Below are 25,117 nucleotides of genomic sequence, written 5' to 3'. Positions count from 1 at the left end.
GTTGAGGGAGACGAGAGATACAGTGCGAAGACGTACGATCTGTCCGAGAATCGGCGAAGAAGAAAGCTTCGCAGACGACCCGTAGTGGTTGGGAACAGAATGGAACATATACCAGTCGATGCCTGTCATGGTAGGGATGACTGCTACGAAGTTTTAGCCCCATGCTCCCCAGCGCTTTTTAGCGCCCGACGATAATTACCAAATTTCATCGATTTTCCATGTGGATCAAAGCATAGTCTCCTCAATCTTCTCCAGTCGAGCTGAGTCTGGACGCTACAATGTCGAGACGCGAAAAGAGAACATGCATGAACACACAGGAGGCTGAGGAGCATCACATGCAGCTGCATTCTGCCTTGACGAAGCTGAGAACAACACCAGCACCACGCATTTGGAAGACATTTCGAAGAAGACGAAGAACTACAATATCTGCGTTCAAAAAAGCCTCTGTACTGTGCAGTATGCATGCGTGCATGCGCGAAGCACGGGGTCCCCGGATCAACTTCGTTCAAAAATCATTGTGCCACACGGGTTGTATGATTTGTGTGCGATCATGGTCTTTCTTCTTGACAAACAAAAGTGAAGTTTTTCGATCTTCAAATCGCCATAGCGTCCTTGTCATGACTCCAAATCAGCTGAAACTTTGCAGGAGGAATGAAAATGCCATGCTGAATCGATTGGTACCATTTTCGAAGGGTTTCCTTGAAAAATAAAAATTAGCCTGCACTGGCTACAATCAGTGACGGTCGTGGCTAGGTCGGATGGTGCGTTGACCCCGTTGAACTTCTGCTACTACAGTACAACGCCCTCTACAAAAAAATTCCGCTGCTATTTTGCACAGAACCATCATATACATAATACATTAGCAGCATAGGTGAGCATAATGCGGCATAATATGATAACTTTTAGCATATAAATAGCATAATTCTGCAATTTTTTCAGCAATGCGAAAAGCATATTTTCACGAAAATATTAGCATAATCCGTCAAAGCCTAGTAATATCGTTATAGCAATATTGTTATAGAGGTAAGGCATTGTATACACAAGTCAATGGAGTGATTTGGTTTGGCAGAAAAATATCGTTATAAGGCCATTAAGTTAAGGGTAATATCGTTATAGAGGTTATCGTTAGAGGTTATCGTTATAAGAGTAGGCATATACATGTACATGTACATGTAGGTCGACTGTACTACTACGTATCTAATATTGACTGAGTACGAGGTCAATATAGGAAATAAAAGCCGAGTAAAAGACCGAGGCGAAGCCGAGGTCTTTTACGAGGTTTTTATTTCCTATACTGACCAAGTACGAAGTCAATATTAGATTTATCACGACAAACAGTCCGTATTTCAAATTCCAGAACGATAACCTCATGAATCCCGGTTTTATGATTGCACAACCGTTGCACCACCACCTACTCATGCAGTGACAATGCTGCACTAGGCACCGTTCAACTGCGCAACCCCTAACTAAGCAGTCAGTCAAATATAAGCAGTCAATATAGCCCTAACGGCCTAAGGAGTGAAATATGCAGGAATATTTGACTGCTTAGGTATGGCAAAAATCTATGTGAGTCAATACTAAGGGAGTGATAATACTCAGTACTAGTGACTAGTGACAGTAGTGTATTCACACAAGCAGTCGAAAATCCGTGCTGTCAGCCTGTCAGCGGTACGAGCAGGTGAAACCGATTTTGGTACGATTTCAGCTGGACGTCGGATTTACTCACCTAAAGTCCTTGATTCGCTTCGCTGCATGCATGCATGCTTCCTTGATGAGTTGATGTCATCGATGCATGCATGCAACACCGGGTACCGCGGTACCTGTGCACCGACATTTTTGTACGAACAAAAGCGTTCGTCCTAGATCCTGTGCTCAAGAAATAAAAACGCATTTCGATTTCCCCGACTTGAGCCGAGTTGAGGCTGAGCTGAGCAAGAGCTAGCTACGTCTTCAGCTCAGTGCAGTGTGTTGTGCAGAGGTAGAGGCGGCTAGTTGACCTTCCTGACTGAAGTGTTTTACTTTTTAGAGCAGCAGTACTAGCCTTGTGGTGGATCAGATAGCAAACATGGCCGTGAAGGGAACATTCGCTAAAGCGTCCAAGGTGGTCTTGTTTGTCGTCAACGTTCTGTTCTGGGTAAGCTGCTGGATTATGAGCTAGCTAGTGCGTGACTGTGAGTGCAGACGCACACGTACACGTGCTGCTGCTTGCACGCTGGGCGATTAATTATGATGATTGGTTTCTACCCGCTATTTTTGTCAATACGACAATAGCGTACACGGACATGTTTTGTTCTCGTTGTCGTTGAAGGTTCCGTACTGTTGTGTTGCTGTAGTGCATGCTGGGGCTAGGCGGTAGAAACGTCTGCGTTAGGCCACCAGTCGTCAACAATTTATTCTGTTCCTTTCCGCTTGTATTATCAGGAGGGTAATTCTGGCTGCATTCGCAGTGACGGCCCTGTTTTGGCTTTGGGGGACATGCGTCCAACTTATCTTGTCCAGTGCTAACATTTGTGAAGTGGATGCTGTTGTCTATGCATTTCACGGAGCGATCAGATTTGTTTGGGTTTCAGGAAAGTGCCGCTCTTGCTCGTTCTGGAAAGTTTTGTTTTGTTTTGTTGGAGCCTTTGACAGCCGGAGTTCAAGTCAAGTGCGCAGTGCACGAGCAACCGCCTGTTCCCCCCAAAAGCTACCCCTGTTCTTCCTGTAGCGTATGCGGTCTGGCATGCAGGAACATTTAGGCAAGGATGTTTCGCTGGCATAGCGGAGGACTGCGACAGTGACTACTTACTTTTCTTTACTCGCCTCCCGATGCTGCGAATCCTCTCAGAGGCCGAGTCTACTCTGGCACTGGATTGATTTCGCTTGATCTCGGCAGACTACTCACTCTTTTCTTCCGTCATAACTCGTATCTCACTCTCTAGTCTAGCCCGCGCGCTTTTCTGTCACTGCACGCACTAGTACCTGCCATGCAGTGTCTTATCATGCGCGTTGACGTCAGGTCACGGGGGTGTATCGCTGAGCAGTGTCGTCCGTCGACAAGCACTTGATCGATGACAGCAGGGAGGTGTCAATCGTTTGCCTTTGAAAAGACGAAGAAAAAAGTATTCAAACGCCTGTTTGGATTTGAGCTACCTAGTCCTTGCATGCAGCGTGTTACTTCCAGAACGTAATTCCCGGCGACACAGGACAGTGCACGCTAGCCGCTAGGTCGTCGTTGAATCTCAGCAAACCACGCGCACGATAGATCGCCTCTCTGACACAGACGTCTGCGTAATTCTTGCGTCCAGTTCAGGTTCTGTCGATGTTAGATTTTTTTAGTTCTGTCAAGTGTCGATGAATGACCGTGCACGGTGGCTTTGCGTGGCGCAGCACGATAACCTTGATACCATGCCGTCTGCGAATGGACGTTCTGGCCATATGCTCCCAGCATGCAAAGGTCACACTCAGGTCTCCAGTGAGTCATGGCTTGCGTTCAGATTCGCCAGCGACTTCACAAGGTTATGCTGCAAGCCACAACTCACCTCTGCGCTGGACTGTAGCAGCCCGACTAGCGCGCTGTATGGCCATTCGCTTGTGGTGGAATGCGGAAACTGTGACGTTTAGGAGGCTCATTTAGAATAAGTTTTCAATGATCACACCTTGCCCAGTCCAGGAACTTGTGGTCCTGTGTTGTAGCGACACTAGGCGAAGGCATTTCCAGGACCAACTGGGCTGAATTTTTTTTAAACATGAAGCATGTCCATCCAGGCGCCTTGATCCTCGAGGGTGGTGACATTCCTACGGGATGCGGGACGCGAAAAACTCGGTCTCTAGCTGAGTCTCATGCCTGCAAACTGTAAAAACTAAATGTCCGTCCGGAGTGCACTGGCTGACCTTTCTTGCTGATCATCACCACGCGTGCCACGAAAATATGATTCTTGCAGCCTTTGTGTGGATACTGCTATGTGCAAAGCTGGCATTCACATTGGAGATCAGTGTTTTACTTATAAGACACTGCGCCTTGATCCTAGAGGGTGGTGGCGTTCTCACGGCGGATGCGGAAAACTCGGCTTCCAGCCGAGTCTCGCGTGAACCGTGAAATATTATATTATTATTTTATAAGACACTACGAATGTACTCACATCGATATGGCTCATGCACACGCATGACTTGCTATTCGTTAGCAGATTTGTTTGGGAGCGGGGAGGGAGGAGATACTCGCGTATTCACTCGCAATATTCACGAGATATGCGTGCCGGTGTATACTGTAAATATACAAAATTCCGGCGGTGCAAAATTTCGGCACTTCACGATTTTTGACATTTCGGCAGCGATTTATTTTCGGCGTGGGGTAGAGGGCATGGTATAGTGCGACAGATGCTGTGAAAAATTTCATCGGCGTTTTAATTTAGGCGTTTTTGGGTCGGTGCCGAATATGTGTGTGCCTGGAGAGCACTATATAAGTGGTGCTCTTCAGGCACAATCTTCCTCAGCCTACTCAAGCTCAACTGATGAGGGGTGAATTCCCCGAAACACTGTGTATTGAGCAGGGAGTGGTGCTTTCTTGCAGGTTTGCCGAGTCGAAGGTTCGATGGGCTTCTCGTGTGCTCTGGATGGCAGTCGTGAGTCAGTCAAGTGTCAAGTAAAGTCGGCGGAATAGCGCGAGCTCCGGTGTGGGGAGCAGACCTTTCTTACAAATCATCGCCGAAGTCGCAACCACTACTTCGTACTGTGGTGCCGAATATAGCCGAAATTAAATAGCTGCCGAAAATTTGTATATTTACAGTAGGTCACGCTGGACAACTGCTCGTTCGAGTTCGCTGTACAGTTGTGGTGGGCGAAGTCCGACCGTAGGATTTAGTAGCACTAGGTACAGTGCGATGTTGCATGGCGTGGCTGGGAGCGCGTTAGCCGGTAATGCCGGGTGGGACTTTGCAAGTCTTACTCCGCGACGTGCCAGCGTGGACGTGGAAATGATGTTCCTCTGTGGCCTTCATCGGTGAGCGCCATTCTTCACGGCACATGTCCGCCAGATGGGTATGCGTGGCTCATGCAACATAGGGACCCACAAATGCGAACCAGCGTAATTATGTTCTTGCGAACTTTACCCCTTTTTTTGAATGCCATGCCCCTTGTTATTTCTCACTGTCGGCATGCGTGTCTGTTGTTCATCTGTGTGTCTGGTGTTCTCCCGTGTGTCTGTAGCTGGTGGGTATCGGTATTCTTGCACTAGGAGCCTATTCTGAGGTAAGTCACGGTTCTACGTGGGTTTTTTTTTTTTTTTTTTACAATGATCACAGCTCACAGGCAAAGACAAAAAATTGCATAGTGGGAGCATAGTGATGGTGAGGCTTGCGTCGGTACTAGTACGTACAGTGGCCAGCTGGTCTGAGTGGTTTCGTATGAGATGTGTCTCGTTGTTCCATGCGTGTGACTGTGTGTGTGTGTGTGTGTGTGTGTGTGTGTGCGTGCGCGCGCGCGCGAGCACACATGCAGGTGTGTGCGCACGTGCGTGTGCATGAGTGTGTGCGCGTGGTGCTTTGCCAGTGATGTGCATGGGCCAGTTGCTTGGCTCAAGTCTACGCTGGAAAGGCCTGACTGAACGAGAGATGTCTTTGTCTCAATCATGTACATGTAGACACTCAAATACGCTTCGGTACCATTGTATTACGTGTTCTTGACAATGCCTGCATGTGTGTGTGTGTGTTTTTGTGCACACTCGCTCGCATGCCTATGTGTGCGTACATGCACGTTTGTCCACGTGTCCGCACGCATGCACAATGTACAGGTTCAGCGTAAGAACGATGAGAAGATCGCCATCATCAATACGTCCACGTCGTTTGGACCGGTGGCGTTGATGGTCGGTGGAGCCCTCGTTCTCGTTATCGGCTTCTCCGGCTGCTGTGGTGCGTGGAAAGAACACCGTGGCCTTCTCATCTTTGTAAGTGTCAGCTTGGCATTATGCCCCCCCCCCCCCCCGTCCACCTGGGCTGGTACAGCTAGGATCCTTGGCTGGGCTGGTCCCGCTAGTACCCGAGGCTGGGCTGGTCCGGTTAGGACCCTGGACTGGTCCAGCTAGTACCCAGGGCTGATCCAGCTAGGATCCAAAGCCCGAAAACTCAAAATCAAACTGGAGTTTGACGTGAAACCATGGGCTTCTCATCTTTGTAAGTGTCAACTTGGTATTGTGCAACAGGCATGCGATGCCCAGGCCTCAATCCCGGGCTGGTCTATCCAGTACTCTCCATAGGTATATCATTAGTAACTATTCTAGAGGTCTATCAAATCCGGCCAGGTTTTACTTGAACCAATGTATGGAGTGGTAGGTCCAAAACCCGAAAACTAATTCTAATTGGAAATTCAACGAAGGTAATGAGAGAGGTGTGCCTAATAAAAACTCGGATGTTGAGCCAATCGTAATATGAAAAGAGAAAAGGACCTATAAGTTACTAGTTATGACTAGCAGTTCACCAAATGCCAGGTGTCAGGTCGTCAAATGTCTCAATGTCCTTGTCACTTTTGTGCCTTGTTGTCGCACTATCTGACTGCATATTACCTCGTTACCTTGGTGGACTGTTAGTTATAACTAGTAACGTATAGGTCCTTTTCTCTTTACATAAAATGGGAGGATCAAGGGTTTACAAGCTATCCGTTGTTTGGCCAACACTAACAACTATAAGCAGGATACCGGTGGATCAGAACGTGCGACAGTTAGCACAACACTGACTGATGTCATACTGACATTCAACGACCTGAGGTCAACGCAAGCACCAGAATCCGACATCGATGTGGACGCGGAGACTGGAGCATCGACGGCAATCAGAAGAGACTGATGAAGTTGCAGCGTCGTTGCTACCCGCAGCACCTGGCGATTGGGTGGATTCTGCTGCGGAGACAGCCAACGACACTGATGACGGGGCAGGGACCGAAACCTGGGATGTTCCAGTCACAGCAAGGAGCCATGGACCCGGCACTCTCGCCCTTGGTCCTTTTCTAGGAACCCATCCACGTTGGGCATCCAGAGGAGCATCAGGAACACAACCCCAGTCTCCACAACTGTATTTTGAAGATCCACATTGCCGAAATTTGTGGAGCGGCCGTCTCGGCCAGAGTATCAGTTCTGGCAGCATCTTCCCTTGCTTGCACAAGAGCAAGACTTACAGGTGCCTGTGTTCCGACTGGATGCGCAGCAAGTGCGAGTACCCGCAGCCCTCGGCTGCGACGTGCCCACTCCAGACACAGCAAACTGCAAGCACGGCCGTGCAGAAACACCAGCCACAGGGCCAGGGATGCAGCACTAGGATGATGATAGTCATGTACTACCGTACACATGCCATGCACTGATGACCGCAGTGTGGCTGGAGGTGCGAAACGTCGACCGTTAGGTGATGAACTCCAGCACGCTACACAGGCAAACTACTAGCACTCCACGACTGCCCGCCGTCCAAAGCAGGCCAGCACGGCAAGCGCACGGCGCTCCCCAGCAAGCCAGCAACAAAAGCAGGAACACGCCAGAAACTACAATGGCCACCAGGCAAACAGGCAGACCAGCTGGCTAGAAGAATGGCCCAGGATATCCAGCCGTGGGATAGTAGATATCCAGCCATGGGATAGTAGATTGGAGGAGCCGACGCACCTGGTTCTAAGGAAGGTGACTAATCAAGTCTCTTCTTGGTTGAATTAGAATTTAGTCGGTAGACAATTGGAAAGTCCGTGGAGCAGTAGAACCTGCACCCGTACTGCATCGGTACACACACACACACACACACACACACACACACACACACACACACACACACACACACACACACACACACACACACATACACACACACACACACACACACACACACACACACACACGCACACACACAAACACACACATACACACACACACACACACACACACACACACACACACACACAGTCCTTTTCTCTTTACATATTGCTATTGGCTCAACATCCGAGTTCTTATTAAGTTCCTAATGTGTTTGTGCATGTTTGTGCGTGTGTGTTTGTCCATGTGTGTGTGTGTCTCTGTGCACAGTATGCAGTGCTGGTGCTGGTGATCTTCGCCATACAGATTGCCGGTGGCATTTTTGGTTTTGTGCGCCGTAACGATGTAAGTATTGTGCAGTATAGGGCTTGAAAGTGCTACGTCACTCCATAGCAATGGCATAGCAACAATTTGAAAAATTCGAAAACTGGATCCACCTGGATCCAGTTTTTGTATGGATCCAAGCACATTTCAAGCGGTCTCACTCACAGCAAGGTGATGTTGCCAGTGAAACTGACTGATTTGGCTAGTGGGGGCGGGGTTACAACTGGTGGCGAAGTAAAAGTTGCACCTGCATACGACATGAGTGGGTTGCTATGCACCCACATACTGAGGCAATAGCAAAGTCACACCTTAGTGGATCCAAAATAGAAATCTGATGTCAATTTACTACTCCCAGGCCGTTTTTGACGTCATCACTTTCAAGCCCTATTTTGCACCCACTTCCCTGCTTTAGGAATATTATAATATAAAACTATACGACAACTCTCACAACTCATTAGCAATTGTGACCCATTGCCAAGTCTACACTTCACACACACACACACACGCACGTGCACACACACACACACACACACACACACGCACACACACACACACACACACACACACACACACACACACTTGTACTTGTACTTGTACTTGCTCACTGCCAAAACTGGTCACGTGGGTCTCCCCGGGAGAGGGGAGAGAGACTCAAAAGGAATCTTGGAAAGATGACTCAATTGGCCATTGAACCACCCAACGGCCGACACCCCCTGAAATCCCCAAACTAGGGTGGACTTGAAATGATCCCACTTATGGGCTCACCACACACACACACACACGCACGCACACGCACACACACACACACACACACACTGCTCGTAGAGGATTCGGTAGCAAATGCTGCTGTCTGATGATCGCTGAATGCGCTGCGGGAAACTTAAAGTTACAGCCTGACAGCCTTTCACCTCTATTGTGTGTGTAGAACACTTCTACCTGTATGTGCACACAGTGAAACTTCTTCCATATAAAGTACCCTGGATAGCATACTATGGGATTTCTATATCCTGAAAATAGAAAGTACTATGTTGGGGAAGTCTTGCTCTTGTTTCTCAACACAATTGTATAGCAGATGGTGCTCATTGATGAACACTGCCCTGATTCAGCACGTTGGCACACGTACACACAAAGTCTGCTATGCCTGATGCACGGTGTTGTGTTTCGCGTTCCTCCTCCTCCTCCTCCTCCTCCTCCTCCTCTTCTTCTTCTTCTTCTTCTTCTTCTTCTTCTTCTTCTTCTTCTTCTTCTTCTTCTTCTTCTTCTTCTTCTTCTTCTTCTTCTTCTTCTTCTTCTTCTTCTTCTTCTTCTTCTTCTTCTTCTTCTTCCTTGTCTCGCTGTTAGCTGGAGAACATAGTGACGGATGGCATGAAGGAAACACAGCTGAACTATGACCCGCGAGATCCCGACCTCACCGACACCAAGGCATGGGACGAGGTTCAGCGCAAGGTAAGCCATCTGCAATGCAGAGCTGCTGCATTCGTGCAAATAGAGGTCCTCAATCAAGCCAACACCTAATCCATATCACCACACTCAGGATCGCTGACCACCTCACCATCCCTGCTGTTGGCATCCCTTCTCCCCTCGCCCCCTTCCCTTGTATGTATGCTTGCATCATCACCACTATCCACCATGGTATCGGATGATCCCAACCAGGACAAGCGACACCCTGTTTTCCTTTATACGTATGCTGGCATGATCACCACTGTCCACCATGTCTGATGATTACACTCAGGACCACTGACATCTCAACACCCCCGCTGTGCCCCCCCCCCTTCCTTTATACGTATGCTGGCAAGATCACCACTATCCACCATGTCTGATGATTTCACTCAGGAGCACACCTCAACAATAACATCTGTAACTTTGTATTTGCTGCTACCGCTGTATCCTGGTGCAGTGCTTTCCTATGGGACAAGCATTTTTGGAGTATTTGAAACCGATTTACGTGCGGAGTATTTTGTGTGAACTAACATTCTTTGTGTGTGTGTGTGTGTGTGTGTGTGTGTGTGTGTGTGTGTGTGTGTGTGTGCGTGCCTGCGTGCGTGTGTGTGTGTGTGTGTGTGTGTGTGTGTGTGTGTGTGTGTGTGTGTGTGTGTGTGTACGCATATACCCATGTGCACTGCTCGACACAGGTCAAATGCTGCGGCGTGGACAACTACACCAACTGGAACAACATCACTGGCTGGAGGGATGTGTTTGACGAGAGCTTCCCGCTTGTCTACCCTGGCTCGTGCTGCCCGTTCCCGAACTCTACGTACATTGGTACCAGCAATCAGACAGTTCAATTCTGCTACGTGGACGCTCCCGACTTCTACTCGCAGGTACAGTGACACAGAATGATTGTTGTCTGACTATTTTTAAGTATTTTTGACTGAAAGTGTCCTCCTGAGTTGTGTGTATGCGTGTGAGAGGGAGAGGATCGGGGAAGCCCATCATCAAGTTTTAAACGCCCGACGACAGACACACTTTGCAACAACACCAGCCCCCCCCCTCCTCCAGTCTCTCCGGAGGCATGGGTTCAAATTTCACCGCTGCCACTGATGTGGTAAACCGATTTCATTCTTACCGCTCCCAGCCCGTGCCATCCAGTCCACATTTAGACGATTGACGACGAGATAATGTGGTGGTTGATGTAAAGGCTTATCTTGGCTAAAAGTGCAATTTTTCATGGTCCTTGGAGGCATACAAACATTTCACTGTTTGTCGATTTTTCTGTTTTCAAGTTTTCAAGACTGAACGTAGAGTTTTCCCCACGAAGAATATGACGCAAAATAATTATCATGTTCTCTCTCTCTCTCTCTCTCTTTCTCTTTCTTGGTGTGTCATTGACAGGGCTGTTTTGATGAGATCCTAAGCGAGGTCAAGCAATACTGGAAGGCCATTGCTGGTGCTGGAGTTGGTGTTGCTGTCTTTGAGGTAAGACATCCCTTGGACCTGGTTGTGCTTGTCCTATGAGGCAGTTGGTCAGAGTGGTCCCCTTGACACATTTTACTGTACAGGCCCTGTGAAAGGGAATGATGGCCATTCCATGCCCTCGGACTGAGCAGGAACCGAGAATATCAATATCTCACTCACATTCTCTAGCACGTCACATGAGCCCAGGCAATATCTCACTTGCATTGTGGAGCATTGTGGAGCACGTCGCAACGCGATCGCATGATCATAGGAATATCTCACTCACATTCTCTAGCACGTCACATGAGCCCAGGCAATATCTCACTTGCATTGTGGAGCATTGTGGAGCACGTCGCAACGCGATCGCATGATCATAGGAATATCTCACTCACACTGTCCAGCAGTTCACACGATCCCAGGCAGTCACATGATCCCAGGCAGTATCTCACTCGCACTGTTCAGCAGGTCACATGATCACGGGCAATCTCTCACTCACATTGTCCAGCAGGTCACAGGCCTGGTCATTCAGCTAGTGATACTATTTCCAGAAGATCATGTGATCACATAGCTCAAGTGACCATTCATTATAGGGGTACCCAGGGTGTGCAATGGTATGTGTGTGGAAGATAATAATTATTGTAATAGTTGCACATGCCGTATCCAGTGGACTGGGTGTCATCTGAAACGTAGTCCTTATAGTGTGGTGCCACAGGCCCTTGAGCAGCATTCAGATGGTGATTGGTCATGGCATGTAATGCCATCTGTTCTGAAGTGTCTCTATTAGTGCTGGTGTTCACTGTGGATCATGACCTGCCACCCCCTCCCCAAGCTGAATGTGTCCTGGCACTAAAGACTACCAAAATAATTTTTCCGATGACTTATAGTAACAATGTACTGGACAATTTCAAGTACCTGTCCTTTGCATGCCCTGTGACACAAGTGACACAACACACTATTGCCTGGACACTTGGTGTGGGTTGTCCATCCTGTGATAGCCATATCAGAACTCTCTCAGTTGCCAAAGTAGTGGCATTGAGCTTTTCGAACTCTCTCATGACGGCATGGGGGGGGGGGGGGGCAGGTAAAGCCTGCATAAAGACCCAAGATGGAACCAGCTTATCCTGGTCTTTGACAATGGCCTCTGACCCGGGCGGTTTCACACATTCTCCTGGGCCAGAGAACACTTGCTAGCATGCAGATAAACTGGCTATTTGCTATCAACTATGCATGTTCAGTCCTGTGGAGTCATAATACTATTTTGAGCTGTGCATGTGTGTGTACTATGTGTGTATGTGTACGTACGTACGCGTGTGCTTGTCTGTTCTGTGTGCGTTGTGCGTACGTTGCTTGCCCTACGTGCACAGTTGCTGGTGATCACCATGGCCTGCTGCCTGCAGACGGCCATCAAGAAGGACGAGTACACTGCCGTCTAGGTGACTGGCCACTTGCCACTGCTCACACCCGGCGATGGCTGCACACGGCTCTGACCGTCTAGCTCTGCGATGGACACACTCACAGCTCGGCACACTGACGCATTGCACGCCGCTTGGCTGGCACACTCAGCTGTGCAGACAAGTTGGTCATCTTGCCGCGCCGGGTGCGTAAGCAGCCGGCTGTTTTATTCCCTATTCTTTATCCCCTCCTCCCCTAGATTCTTTCCCTTTTGCTGTTCCCGATCGCTATGCACGTTTACGTATTTACAAATTATAATTCAAATCACAAAACAACCTACATGCAGTAGCACCTTCAGTCATGCACTTGACCGAAGCGCGCTCACGTAGCCACAGTTGAGCGTGCTCACTTTGTGCTCAATTGCTTCATTTGCAGTCAATCTTTTGATCGTTGCGTGTATGCGCGCGCTCTCTCTCTCTCTCTCTCTCTCTCTCTCTCTCTCTCTCTCTCTCTCTCTCTCTCTCTCTCTCTCTATCTCTCTCTCTCTCTCTCTCTCTCTCTCTCTCTCTCTCTCTCTCTCTCTCTCTCTCTCTCCCTCTATCTATCTCTCTTTGCACTGACGCTATCTGACTACGGAAGGCACTCATTACATTTACAAAGACCTGTAAGGTCTCATCTTGGAGCTCCGCGGCTTGTTTGAAAGACGTATCTGCTTGGATTGCGTGCGTATTTGCGTATCACAGCGACCGTCATTGCGCTAGTTTTTTTGGCTGGTCGCATTTAGCGCATTCGCAGCTGTATACGGCAATGCTTGCTATCAGGCATGTTACACAAAAAAAAGTCATGATTGCCCCTGGTTTGTCTGTGTGTGTGTGCGCGCGCGCGCTCGCGCGTGCGTGTGTGTGTGTGTGTGTGTGTGGTGTGTTTGTTTTTAGACAGTTTTAGGCCCGCTCGCCAGCCGTTAGTGATTAAGCGTATAGCCTAGCAGTAATTAAAGCATGTCTCCAGTCCGCTGCGCCGCGTAGAGCCCCACAGTAGGCGTTCTGAGTAGTGTAATTGCTTTTGCTTGCTGCCATTCTGACTCTTCAGTCTCTGATTTTTGCGTTCTTTTTCTCTTTTCTCGATCTCACGGATCACAGTCATCTGATAATCCTGTGAAAGAAACGTTAAAAAAATGTATATGTTATGGTTGTGCGACACTCTGCCGTGCAAGTGGCATGGTACATGTACCTGGCTTTGCGGCTCAACGGCGCCGCACCGGCCTCAGTTTTTTGTGTGGACCTGATCTTGTCAGGCCGTTACACCGACATTGGACTGTGGTTGGACGGCCGATGTTTCCGAGGGCGTCGCCGTGGGGATGTCCTCAGAAAAAGTGTAGTCACAGTGGCCGCAGCCACCGCGGCTCAGTGTGATAGCAGCTCTCAACCGTGCTGCTGTCCGCATACAAAACAGCTGTGTACTTAGTGCAAGTTGACGTACAGTCATGGCCAAAGAACTTGAATCCGACCCGCCCACGTGCCGAAAGCAGCACCAATGCTCACATGATGCGGGCCCATACATACATTGTGCGATCATTGGGGGGGGGGGGGGGGGGGGGGCAGCTCCCCAGTATCTACCCCGTAGATCATCGTGATCATGGTACTTGGTAGATTCTACTGCAGAAACCAACGCCCCCGAGCCCTTTTGCAAGTATTAGTTTGGACAAGCACACCTACACGTATACAGTGTAGACTACAGAGTACAGTCATACAACACCATGACTTTTGTGCAGTTTTCGGATGCTGTCACGTGAGCGATCATAATACCGTGTACCGGTTAGGGCTGACCCGAATTTGCCAGCTGAATCTCGATATTTTGCGGCATAATTTTGCTCGTGCATCGTCGAAATTTTGCTTTCATTTTGCTAGGCCACTCGATATTTTGCTCCCTTTTTGCTCCAAAATTTGTGTCACGTGTGAGAAAACTGACCGAAAGTGGGTTACGTGTTGGCAAAAATGAGAAAAAGTGAGTCACGTGTTGGTAAAACTGTGCCGAAATGAGTCATGTGCACCGTATATGTGTAAAATCTCCCAATTCCCAGCCAACACACCGATATTTTGCTCCATTTTGCCAGCAAATTCCCTTTCAAAATTCTTCGATATTTTGCTAGAAGAATTGCTAGCAAATTCGGGTCTGCCCTTGTACCGGTACATATTATGTATCATTATTTTGCTCATTTTGCTGACACATGCCAGTCGAGTTGGTATTTTATGACTCCCTGGTCGAGTTTGTGACGTGCCTCGACACTGCACTAGCTGGTCCTTTTCCAGTTTTTGTTTGTTTTCTTCCGCGAAACAAACTTTTCCAGTTTGGAAATTTTTAGCTGATTGGAAGGAGAAATGTTTGCGGTCTATGTGCTTGAAAGCTTCTAAAATTATTTCGTTCGACCTGCTGCTCTCCATACAAGAGCTCGGTGGTAGGCCTCACAAATTGGGCACCGCTCTCCGGGGTTTGGAGGAATTTGCGGTCAGCCATCCGTCATGACTACCTTGCAGGATTTGATTCCCATCGTCAACAAACTGCAAGATGCCTTCGCCTCGATGGCCAATGCGCCGTCGATCGACCTGCCGCAGATCGCCGTGGTGGGAGGACAGTCAGCTGGTAAATCGTCCGTACTGGAAAACTGCGTGGGAAAGTAAGCTGTTGTTCGTGTACACGGTGCAGTATTATAGTCGTAGATACGCATGCCATGATTTGGATAGTAGCAGTGAAATTGGGAGAGTGCACGCACAAAAAATTTAAAAGCAGCAGCAAGGCAGGCTCAAACGCCAGTATGGCAAATTCCCCATGTCTCACCCTCCACGACGAAGTGAGTACAGTAGTTGTAGTCAAACTGAAGATAAAAGTAGAAAAAAGCAGCAGGGAAATTGGAAGATAGTGTGCACAAGATTTGAATACTGTAAAACAGAGAATTTTCGGTGTAACTTTAATTTCGGTGATTTCGGTAGAAAATCCAGTCACCTAAATTAAGATTACACCTAAGTGACACAAGAGTGTGTACTCTATGTCACGTGAGGTGAATGTTTGTCACCTAATTCTAAGTTACACCTGAAACCTGGCAGGTCCCTGGCACCGAAATTTTGATGCACCTAATATTACATGTTTTACCCTAGTCGCACATCTGACTGCAAAATCCCCACAACGCAGCTCACCAGGTCAATGTATGGGTTCTCTTCACTCAGTAGAGTCGAGTCGAGCGAGCTGCAACTCCTGGCGCCGAAAGGCGGGCTCACGCCTCTACATGGCTACTTCCCCTTGTCTAACCCCCCCCCCCCCCAGATGAAAATTAATGATTGTAGCCGACTGGCCGAAATTAAAAAATATAATAGTAGCAGGGGAATTGGGACAGTGCATAGTAGGGGTCAAACGGGTGTACCGGGTACCCGGGTACCCGCCCGTTAATCTCAGGTACCGTTAGTAAAAGGGTACCCGTTTGTAAAAAAAAAAAAAAAAAAAAAAAAAAAAAGGTCATCCTATCGTATTTCAAGACTCAAAATAGGAGTGCGGATACTCTTTTCCTTTTTCCTGTGCATTCCTGCTTTCGACTTTATCAGGCAGGAGCAGGCTGAAAGACAGACTTGACAGTTGTTCTCTCCACTCTAGTGCAAGTAAAAATCCTCGTACTGGAGGTTTTTGATTGTGATGTGAGAAAATGCAAGACTTGAAACTCGTTCGAGGTGGCAGCTGAGTAACTAGAAAGTTACGATGGTTCTCCGACATCGAACCTGCCACAGTACTTGATGAACTAGTGTCACCAGGCTGAGTGACCAGTCGGAGTGTCACAAACGGTGATGTCCGTAGGTGGTAGCTACATGTATGATACTCATGGTTGTAGTTTGTTCCTTCAATCGACGAGCTGAAAAGTAGTTCGAAATATTGCATACAAGATTACGGATTTGTGAAGATTCATTTCACGAGTTCAACAAGCTAGCACTAGCACCTAGCTGGCCAGCAGCACATCAGCTGTGTCAGGCACCCCAGCTAGCTATGGGCGCGAACATCTTCTGAATGCAACGAGTACCAGTTCTCTGCGAACATAGCAAATAGGATTGCGCGAGATCACGGAAGTTTTGCTAAACCACTCTGTCCTTGCATGGCTTGAATCACATCGATCTGCAGTTAATTTGCGTACATGTATCAAAATACATGTAGCTTGTAGGACCATCTACATGTACGATTGTAAGTTACTGCCTGTGAAGTTATGTACATGGGCAAAATGCACGGATGACATTCATTTGGAACCTTCTTTGCCATAATAATATTATGATACACGAATCAATTGCGAATCATAATGTAGCATGTCTCTTTGTAGGGCTGTGTTCCCAATAAAAAAAAAATAATAATAAATAAAAAAAAAACCCATCAAAATACAACCTGAGAATATACAAATTAAAATCATGATTTATGTGAGAAACGCGCAAAAAAATAATATGGCTGCTAAAGGGTACCCGTTAACCCGCCCGTTAAGAAAATTACCCGTTCGTTAGTTAAAGGTACACCCGTTTGACCCCTAGTGCATAGGCACATAAGCACGCTTTTGTGCTGCAATAGAGAGGTTCCGCATAACGTAATTACGTTAGTAGAAACCGTTATCGACCTACGGAAAGTTTTACGTACACTGCATGCCGGTCTGTGTTCCGCCATACGTAGTTTTCGGACTACGTGCCTGCCCATGGCAACCCCGTGCGCGACGCGCACCCCAAGCACAAGCGACTAGTTCTTGTTGTAGTTCAGTTTAGTTTAGTTTAGTTCTCTAGTTTAGTGTAGTTTTTTTTTATACCGTTATGGCTTTGGCGGAAGACTGGGATGCTGTTCTGCTACTGCTTGAAGCCATGCTGCTAGACGGAGCTGATGGTGATCTGGAGCTGGCAGATCGGCTAATCGATTTGTTGCAGCAGCTGGATGGAGAGGAGGAGGAGGACAACGATCGTGTGCAGGAACCAGAGGAGGCGGCCGGATATGTTCGGTTCGACCGAACCGATCCAAAGTGGACAGACTCGAAGTGGAGGGAGTGTTTCCGCTTCCAGAAATGTGACATAGACCGACTCATGGCTGCCCTTCAGCTCCCTGACTCCTGCCTCCTGACCTCAAGCTCCTCCCTTGTCATATCCATCTCCTCTTGCTTCATCTTCTTGAGATCAGACAAATGCTGACGCATGTCGGCGAGAACGGCTTGTCTCTTCTCTATGGCGTGTTCTGTAAGAGAGGAAAATAAGGCAACGTTTGAGGAAAGGCTTAGCCCAGTTGATTATCTTGCTGTGTTTTAGCCACAGATGCAGCAACCTTGTGCCATGCACAGATCTGAAGTCACAAGAGATAGTTGATCCTCACCTTTCCCGGTGGCGTTGTCTTTTGCCCGTGGTTCATCAACCTTCGGGCGCTTTGCCGCGGGTTCTGCGTAAAAATAAAGAAACATGGAAATACAACCAGGTGTGGAAGACCTCCTTTGTGTTTTTCCACAGAGCAGATTATAGATGAGCGTGCGATACCATTCATACATTTCAAAAGAAAATAATCCTTCTTTTTCATTTGCATACCAACTTATAACAAGAGAAAACGTGCACTAGTAGAAGTCTTCTCACCTGCGCCTTGCGCTGCAGTAGCGGCCTTCTCACGCAAGGGCTTCAGGGAGTCCTCACGGATCTGCATCCCGAGACGCCTATCGGCGTCCGCCTTCTTGGCCGTTGACTCTTTGTCCGCCTTTCGATCGAGCTCTTCATTATACAGATCGGCGACATCTGTGAGGAGCTGGTCCTTTTCGTTGTAACTCTCCGCTGTGCCCGATCTACAGGTAAATAATTATTGTTTGTGCAGCTGTCAAAAACAATCCATTTCTATAGGAGTCCCTGGATTACCCACTCTATCCACTCTATCCACAAAGCACAGACCATAATTATGCACGCACACACACACACACACGCACACGCACGCACCATACTCGTGCGTTATTCAAATTTCATAGCATGAACTTCACAAGATTCTGATAGCTACATGCATGAACTAACTTCACAAAAAAAATTGTCCTGCCTCTGATTTTCGTCAAGCAACTACTGTACAGTGCTTGTACTGTTTTGCTGAAGTCCTCTCTCCCTTCATGTGGAGCTCCATGAGGTGTATCACCCTCTCCCTTCATGTGGAGCTCCACGCGGTGTATCACCCTCTCCCTTCATGTGGAGCTCCACGAGGTGTATCACCCTCTCCCTTCATGTGGAGCTCCACGAGGTGTATCACCCTCTCCCTTCATGTGGAGCTCCACGAGGTGTGTCACCCTCTCCCTTCATGTGGAGCTCCACGAGGCGTATCACCCTCTCCCTTCATGTGGAGCTCCACGAGGTGTATCACCCCCTCCCTTCATGTGGAGCTCCACGAGGTGTATCACCCTCTCCCTTCATGTGGAGCTCCACGGGGTGTATCACCCTCTCCCTTCATGTGGAGCTCCACGAGGTGTATCACCCTCTCCCTTCATGTGGAGCTCCACGAGGTGTATCACCCTCTCCCTTCATGTGGAGCTCCACGAGGTGTATCACCCTCTCCCTTCATGTGGAGCTCCACGAGGTGTATTACCCTCTCCCTTCATGTGGAGCTCCACGAGGTGTATCACCCTCTCCCTGATAGTGCGAGGCTTGACGCCTGGCAGCTGGTGTGCAAGGGCTACTGAAATGTCGGTCCAAGCTTTCGACCCAAACGAAAACGGTTTGGAGAGTATCCACTGATGATCTCTGCCTGAGGACAGCGCAATCGTCCGCAACCCCAAAGTGAAATCGAGCGGACTTACCACTCGATGCGACAGGCGAAGATGAAACAGGTAAATCACAAGAGGATGAAGACATGGCTAAAAAAATAGCACAAAGCTTGGAGGAAGTGAAAGTAAACTGTCGTCTAGTGTTGATGCACTTTTTCCATTTCAGCTTTCAAAACCGAGAGAGATACGGCAGAGAGTCATAAACTTATCCCCCGATCCATTTACGGAGTACCTCCGTTATCAGAGCCCTATCTACGTATTCTACGTTATCAACTTTCCGTAAGTGGAATGCAAACTCGCGAATTCACGGGTTTTTCCCGCCTACTAACGTAAAGTTGCTCTACTTTACGTAGTGCGGAACCTTTCTGATGAGAGATTTTGAGCACGCATCCTCTTTCCCGCAGCACTGCAACTGCACAACTCAGTATCACTCTGCAGTCTGAAGAAAATCAGCTTCTGAAGGAGATGTTGAACGGTCTCTGCTGGGATGACAGTGGATCTTGACTATGGACTTGACCTTTGGAGCAATGATTTTGCTGGTGTTGTATAGTACACCGTTAACTTTGTTGTACAGGTTCCCAAGAAGACTTCCACCGATAACCTTTTGTTTGACAAGCTGGTTTCGTTTCAAGAACATGATGGTATCTACCTAAGTCTTATTTCCTTTCCCGGAGATGAAGACTGAACGTGGTTCTTTCACTGTTCAAGTTCAGTTCCTTTCCATCTTGGTCAGTTATCCTCATTATTACGTCTGATATTCTCTCAGTTTTCATTAATGGTAAAAAGGTCTTCTCATTCGGTTGGATGTTGAGTCGGATTTTTTCGATCAGTGATAGCATTACCGTGGAGATTGGATATAACGACACTCCTCCGGGAGAGAACAAAATGTCACTATATTCGATCTGTCACTAAACCCGATCTTCACAAAGGACTTACTAAACGACTTGGGCAGCAGAATTGTGTCGTTAAACTCAATCTGTCGTTATATGCAAGGTCGTTATATCTGATCTCCACTGTACTGTATACCACTGCCCTCCAATATACATTAATCATGTATAGGATATAATCTGACCCCCCCCCCCCCCCCACACACACACACACGAAAGTAAGATACATTCATCATGTATATATGACTGCCACCACATAGAGATGAATCAAACACGGATAGATAGCGTTCAAGCCAGGCTAGTATGCGAGTCCAAAGATAATATGACTGCGGGGTTTGCAGCTCTTTATAAAAAAAATGCTTTGCTTCACGGAAACGTATTTCATTGCGAAGAGCTGCGCTTCGGTCCTCTGAGCTGTGCTGAGGAGCTCTAACAGAGCGAAACAGTTGCTGTCCACAGATTTGACTGCCACCACATAGAGATGAATACATGGATAACGTTCAAGCTGACCAGTGCTGCAGTGGAAGTATTCATACATCAGAGCATGATCAAGCCTGTATAAACAGGATTCTCCACGGATATCACGACTAGCGAAGATCAGGCTCAGCTTCTTCGTCCTTTATCTGGGATAGATCTAGCAGCAGCCTTCTCGTTTTGGAGTGCCTTCATTTCCAACTCGAGTGCGTTCACATCTTCCATAGCGCGTAACAGTCTCTCGTGAGCTGTCATGTATAAACAGGATTCTCCACGGATATCACGTCTAGCGAAGATCAGGCTCATCTTCGTCGTCCTCTACCTGGGATAAAGCTATCTTGTAATTAGATCTAGCATCAGCCATTTCTTTTTGGAGCGCCTTCACTTCTAGCTTGAGTGCGTTCACATCTTCCGTAGCGCGTAACTGTCTCTCAAGAGCTGCCTCTAATTTCTTCTTTACTATCGCATTCTTTTTCTTACACGATCTGTGTAATCTTCGCGTATGTAACAGACCACCGACAACATCGGGAATTTCATCGGGAACATTGGGAAAATCTAACCACTTGATATACCTCCTTTTCCTTCTTCTCATCCCCATTACTGCTGCTGTATTTCATAGACAAATAAAAATATAATATCACAGAAAGAAGGATAAAGACCTTCACACTTTCGAAATCAACCCCCTCCCGTAAAGATGATCAGGTGAAAAACACAACTTTCATTCCCACAAAAGAAGTACTTGCTGAGGTGAGAGCAGTACTGAAGTCAAGTTGGAGGCCACTGATTATAAAAAAAGATGAAGAAAAAACAAGAAAATATATAATTATGAGGAAATGAGCAATCCCTTAGCAAAACTAAAACAGGAGTTGAGTATGCTGAAAAGATATCACGAGAGCAAGAAGATGGGAGATATATTGTTGATGATGAGATGGAAAATGGGTATGAGTTGCCGATTTAATGATGGTGAAATGTCTTTTCAGAAAGTTGATCCAAAGTTAGCTTACCATTATCCAGATCCTCATCCAAAGCTGAACCACCCGAAGTTGACTCAGGAACCGATCCCAATCAGTCCTCGAAGTGAGTCAAGATCAGGTTTGAGAGCTCTCAGATCCTCTAATATAGATTAAGTCGGGATACTGTAGAACGGGTAATTTTAGCGACGTAAAAACCCTAGCGAATTTAGCGATCGACTCATTTTCGCTAAAGTTTCAAGTCGCTAATCCGTTGAGACATTAGTAGTGCACTGGTGATTAGTGTAATAGTGAGTAAAATCACTGCAAATCACTAAAAAACGTCGCTAACCGGTTGACAATGGGAAAACGCTAAAATTAATAGTCGCTAAAATTACCCGTTCTACAGTAAGTGAAAAAAGCTCAAGTTGGCTCACTTCCGATTTCAGTCTGATTTCTCGGAGGGAGCAAGTTGACTCACTTTTCTGAAATTGGGTTTAGCCAACTTTAGATTTTGGGAAAATCAGTGGTTGGAGGGTCTATCCTTTAATACAGTAGTATGGGGAGGGGGAGACTTGAGAGATTGACCCGATAGGGCCGATCGAAAAAGTCGATTTTGGTTCAACTTTAGGTGAGCCAGAACCCCCTCACCCTATACTACTGTTGTTTTCTTCTTGACTTTGATGAATTGCAGGGACTTTCTGCCGCGTGGATCAGGCATTGTAACCCGTCGACCCCTTGTCCTGCAGTTGAATCATGTCCCCAAAGGAGGTAAGTGCAGCGTACCAGGAGTACAGAAGTTACATTATCTCCCCCCCCCCCCCCCCCCCCCAACTCCAGCGCGTGCAATTCAGCCCTTGGCAAATAATGCTGGCAGAAAAATTGGTAGAATTTGCTACTTTTTCTGGTATGTTTCATGCATGTTTGGTATGTGGATAGAGAAATGGAGCAGAATTCAACGACGTGCTTGCAATAAGGTTGGTACGGTTCTGCCAATTCTCAACTTTTCAAGCAGAATCTGCCAATTTTCCGAGCATTTTCCGCCAAGGATTAATGCAATTCGAGCCTGCACGTTCCCTGTCCAGAGCTACAGCGGCAGAGCTTTCTCTCGTGTGACACGCTCCGATAGGGTACAGGATCCTGAGAACCTGTAGCGTGCCCAATTCCTGTGGTGCTTGACTGTAATGCTGAAGAGAATGAGGAGTGATGAAAGCCTGAGGCGGGAATGTGCATGTTTTAGATGGGTGTGTGTGTGCCCGCTCCTTTATCCAAACACACTCCCGACAAGGAGACTGCTGCTTGCCCAGAGGGGTGCGTATGTGGATAATCACCACTCCGCTGTAATGATATGATAACCTTACAAGTGCTTCGAAGTAACACCGTATCTCTTTTGTGTGCGTGCGTTTCGTAACGCCTCAGAATGGGGCGAGTTCTTGCACGCCAAGGGACGCAAGTTCACCAACTTTGAGGAGATTCGCAAGGAGATTGAGGACGAGACGGATCGCATGACAGGCAGCAACAAAGGCATATCCAACATCCCGATCAACTTGAGAGTATTCTCGCCGAATGGTAAGGCACTTTGTCACTCTGTTCATACAGTCTACTCTCGATAAGCCGCTCACCCGATCTTGGAGATAAACATCTTATTTTTTATATTTATTCATTTATTGGAACACCTCAAGGCACAGTGGGAACACCGGCTACTGTGAAGAGAGTGGGTGTTAGCCAACCACAACAGATAAATAGGGGTTGTGAGGGGAATCAGAAAAGTAACAATGGGGACATTGGACCGTTTACATGTATGATGCCGCAAGAATGTGCCCGGCTTTGCTCAGACCTGAACATGTTGCAATAGAAAGCGAACCAGTGTTTACTTTTTCCAAACCGGCAGAACTGCTCACTCAAGACAGCCATGTTACTGCTCCTGGTGCTGGTGCTGCTGCTGCTGCTGCTGCTGCTGCTGCTGCTGCTGCTGCTGCTACAGTTACTTCTGTCTTGCTTGATGCCCTCGTTGCTGTGCAGAATCAAATGGGGGTAGCAAACCCAATATACATGAGAGCGAATATGTACTATAGTGCGTCCATATGAAATTCTAAACATTGTCAGTTTTCTTTCCTACTTCTCTGCCCGTTCACAGTGCTCAATCTCACTCTCATCGACTTGCCCGGCCTGACCAAGGTTGCCGTGGGAGATCAGCCGGTGGATATTGAGCAGCAGATTCGCGACATGATCATGCACTTCATCGCCAAGCCGAACTGCCTCATCCTTGCCGTGTCTCCGGCCAACAGTGACTTGGCCAACAGCGACGCGCTGAAAATGGCCAAGGAAGTCGACCCGCAAGGTGAGAGCGGTTCTCATGGCTACTGATGCCATGACAACATACTCAGGCTTCGAGCCAGGTACCAATAGTAGGCCGGGGAGGGAGGGGGCGGGGGGTAGGGGAAATAGTTACCCAGTAACCCATTTCTTCCATTTTCCCCAATGTCTTACCATGCAAGATGCGACGCACGGGGCTCTCTCCAGGCAATTGTGCCTTTATGAACCTGCTGTTTAAGTAGCAGGGTTCTAGCCAGGTCAATATAGTAGGGGGGCGGGCATGCGAAAAAGATACCCCATGACCCATTTTTTCCATCTTCCAAAATTGTCTTGCCATGCAAAATGTAACATACAGGGTGAACCCCGACTTCACCCCTCACAAATGTGCCTTTATGAACCCTCTAGTAGTGACTATCGACTGTATTTTCGTTGAATGGCGTGAAAAAACACAAAAATCGGAAAATGAGTAGGGGGCTGCACTTTTTCACAGGGGGGGGCGCAAACGGAGTAGGGGGGCGCTGCGCCCCCTACCCGCCTTTGGCTAGAACCCTGAGTAGGACTATAGACTGCATTTTTCGTTGAATGGCCTGAGAAACACAAAATCGACGAATGAGTAGGGCACTACAGGGGGGGGGGGGGGGAGAGGCATGTCCTCCCCCCCCCCCCCCCCTCCTACCCTCCTTGGCTAGAACCCTGATATTTGTATGCAGCTTTCAAGCATTACACATGTACTCAGCGGAGTTGTAAGGAAGAAATGGACAAATTGGAGACGAAGCAACCAACATCTGAACCCCAAGTGGTTGAATGTCAGAATGATGCAAACTGTCTTTTTTTGTTTTGTTGGGAGCACACCAGCATGGTAGAATGAGCATTCGTAGCTTTCTTGCAGCGAATAGCAAAGAGCAGGTATCGGTTGTGGATGTTTCTGTGAAAACCGGACGGATGTCATCTCTGTCTAGCTTTTGGATTGTAGCGATGGTCATGGAATCTTGTGTACATGCATATGCATGCATGTGTGTGTGTGTGTGTGTGTGTGTGTGTGTGTTTGTGTGTGTGTGTGTGTGTGTATGTGTGTGTGTATGTGTGTGTGTGTATGTGTATGTGTGTGTATGTGTGTGTGTGTGTGTGTATGTGTGTGTGGAGCGGTGGAGGTCTGTTCTCAGGGAGCGCGGCATCGAGTCTGGTGTGGATTTCAGCTTCTTGATTAATGGACAGTTGTTTCCCCGTGCAGCTGGGCGACGTCGACAGTCTCAGACTGGTCATGCTGATGATTTTGAGTTTGCCGATGACGCCGTCCTACTCGCAACAACTCGTGCTGCAGCCGACCTGTCCCTGTCCGCCT

General features: G+C 47.8%; 2 protein-coding genes across 2 annotated transcripts in view; both read left to right on the top strand.

Moving 5' to 3' along the window:
• The first annotated feature begins 1,916 nt into the window (after positions 1-1,916).
• On the top strand, positions 1,917-13,554 carry LOC135829706 (CD63 antigen-like). Its single transcript, XM_065342097.1, has 8 exons — positions 1,917-2,134; positions 5,185-5,226; positions 5,768-5,920; positions 8,027-8,101; positions 9,422-9,526; positions 10,213-10,401; positions 10,913-10,996; positions 12,340-13,554. Exons 1-8 carry the CDS (start codon positions 2,066-2,068, stop codon positions 12,406-12,408), a joined length of 786 nt encoding a protein of 261 aa, XP_065198169.1. The 5' UTR covers positions 1,917-2,065; the 3' UTR covers positions 12,409-13,554.
• A 1,125-nt stretch (positions 13,555-14,679) lies between these two features.
• Positions 14,680-25,117, top strand: part of LOC135829541 (dynamin-1-like) — a 36,135-nt gene continuing 25,697 nt past the window's right edge. The window contains exons 1-4 of the mRNA XM_065341937.1: positions 14,680-15,041; positions 22,154-22,230; positions 22,879-23,028; positions 23,597-23,800. Of these exons, the coding sequence (XP_065198009.1) occupies positions 14,887-15,041; positions 22,154-22,230; positions 22,879-23,028; positions 23,597-23,800 (586 nt within the window). The 5' untranslated portion in view covers positions 14,680-14,886. The remainder of the gene's footprint in view (positions 15,042-22,153; positions 22,231-22,878; positions 23,029-23,596; positions 23,801-25,117) is intronic.

The sequence above is a fragment of the Sycon ciliatum genome, chromosome 13 (genome assembly GCF_964019385.1).
Source record: "Sycon ciliatum chromosome 13, ocSycCili1.1, whole genome shotgun sequence".
NCBI classification, from domain to species: Eukaryota; Metazoa; Porifera; class Calcarea; order Leucosolenida; family Sycettidae; genus Sycon; species Sycon ciliatum.
The sequence above is the reverse complement of the archived record's forward strand: the minus strand, read 5'-3'. Positions and strand labels throughout refer to the sequence as shown.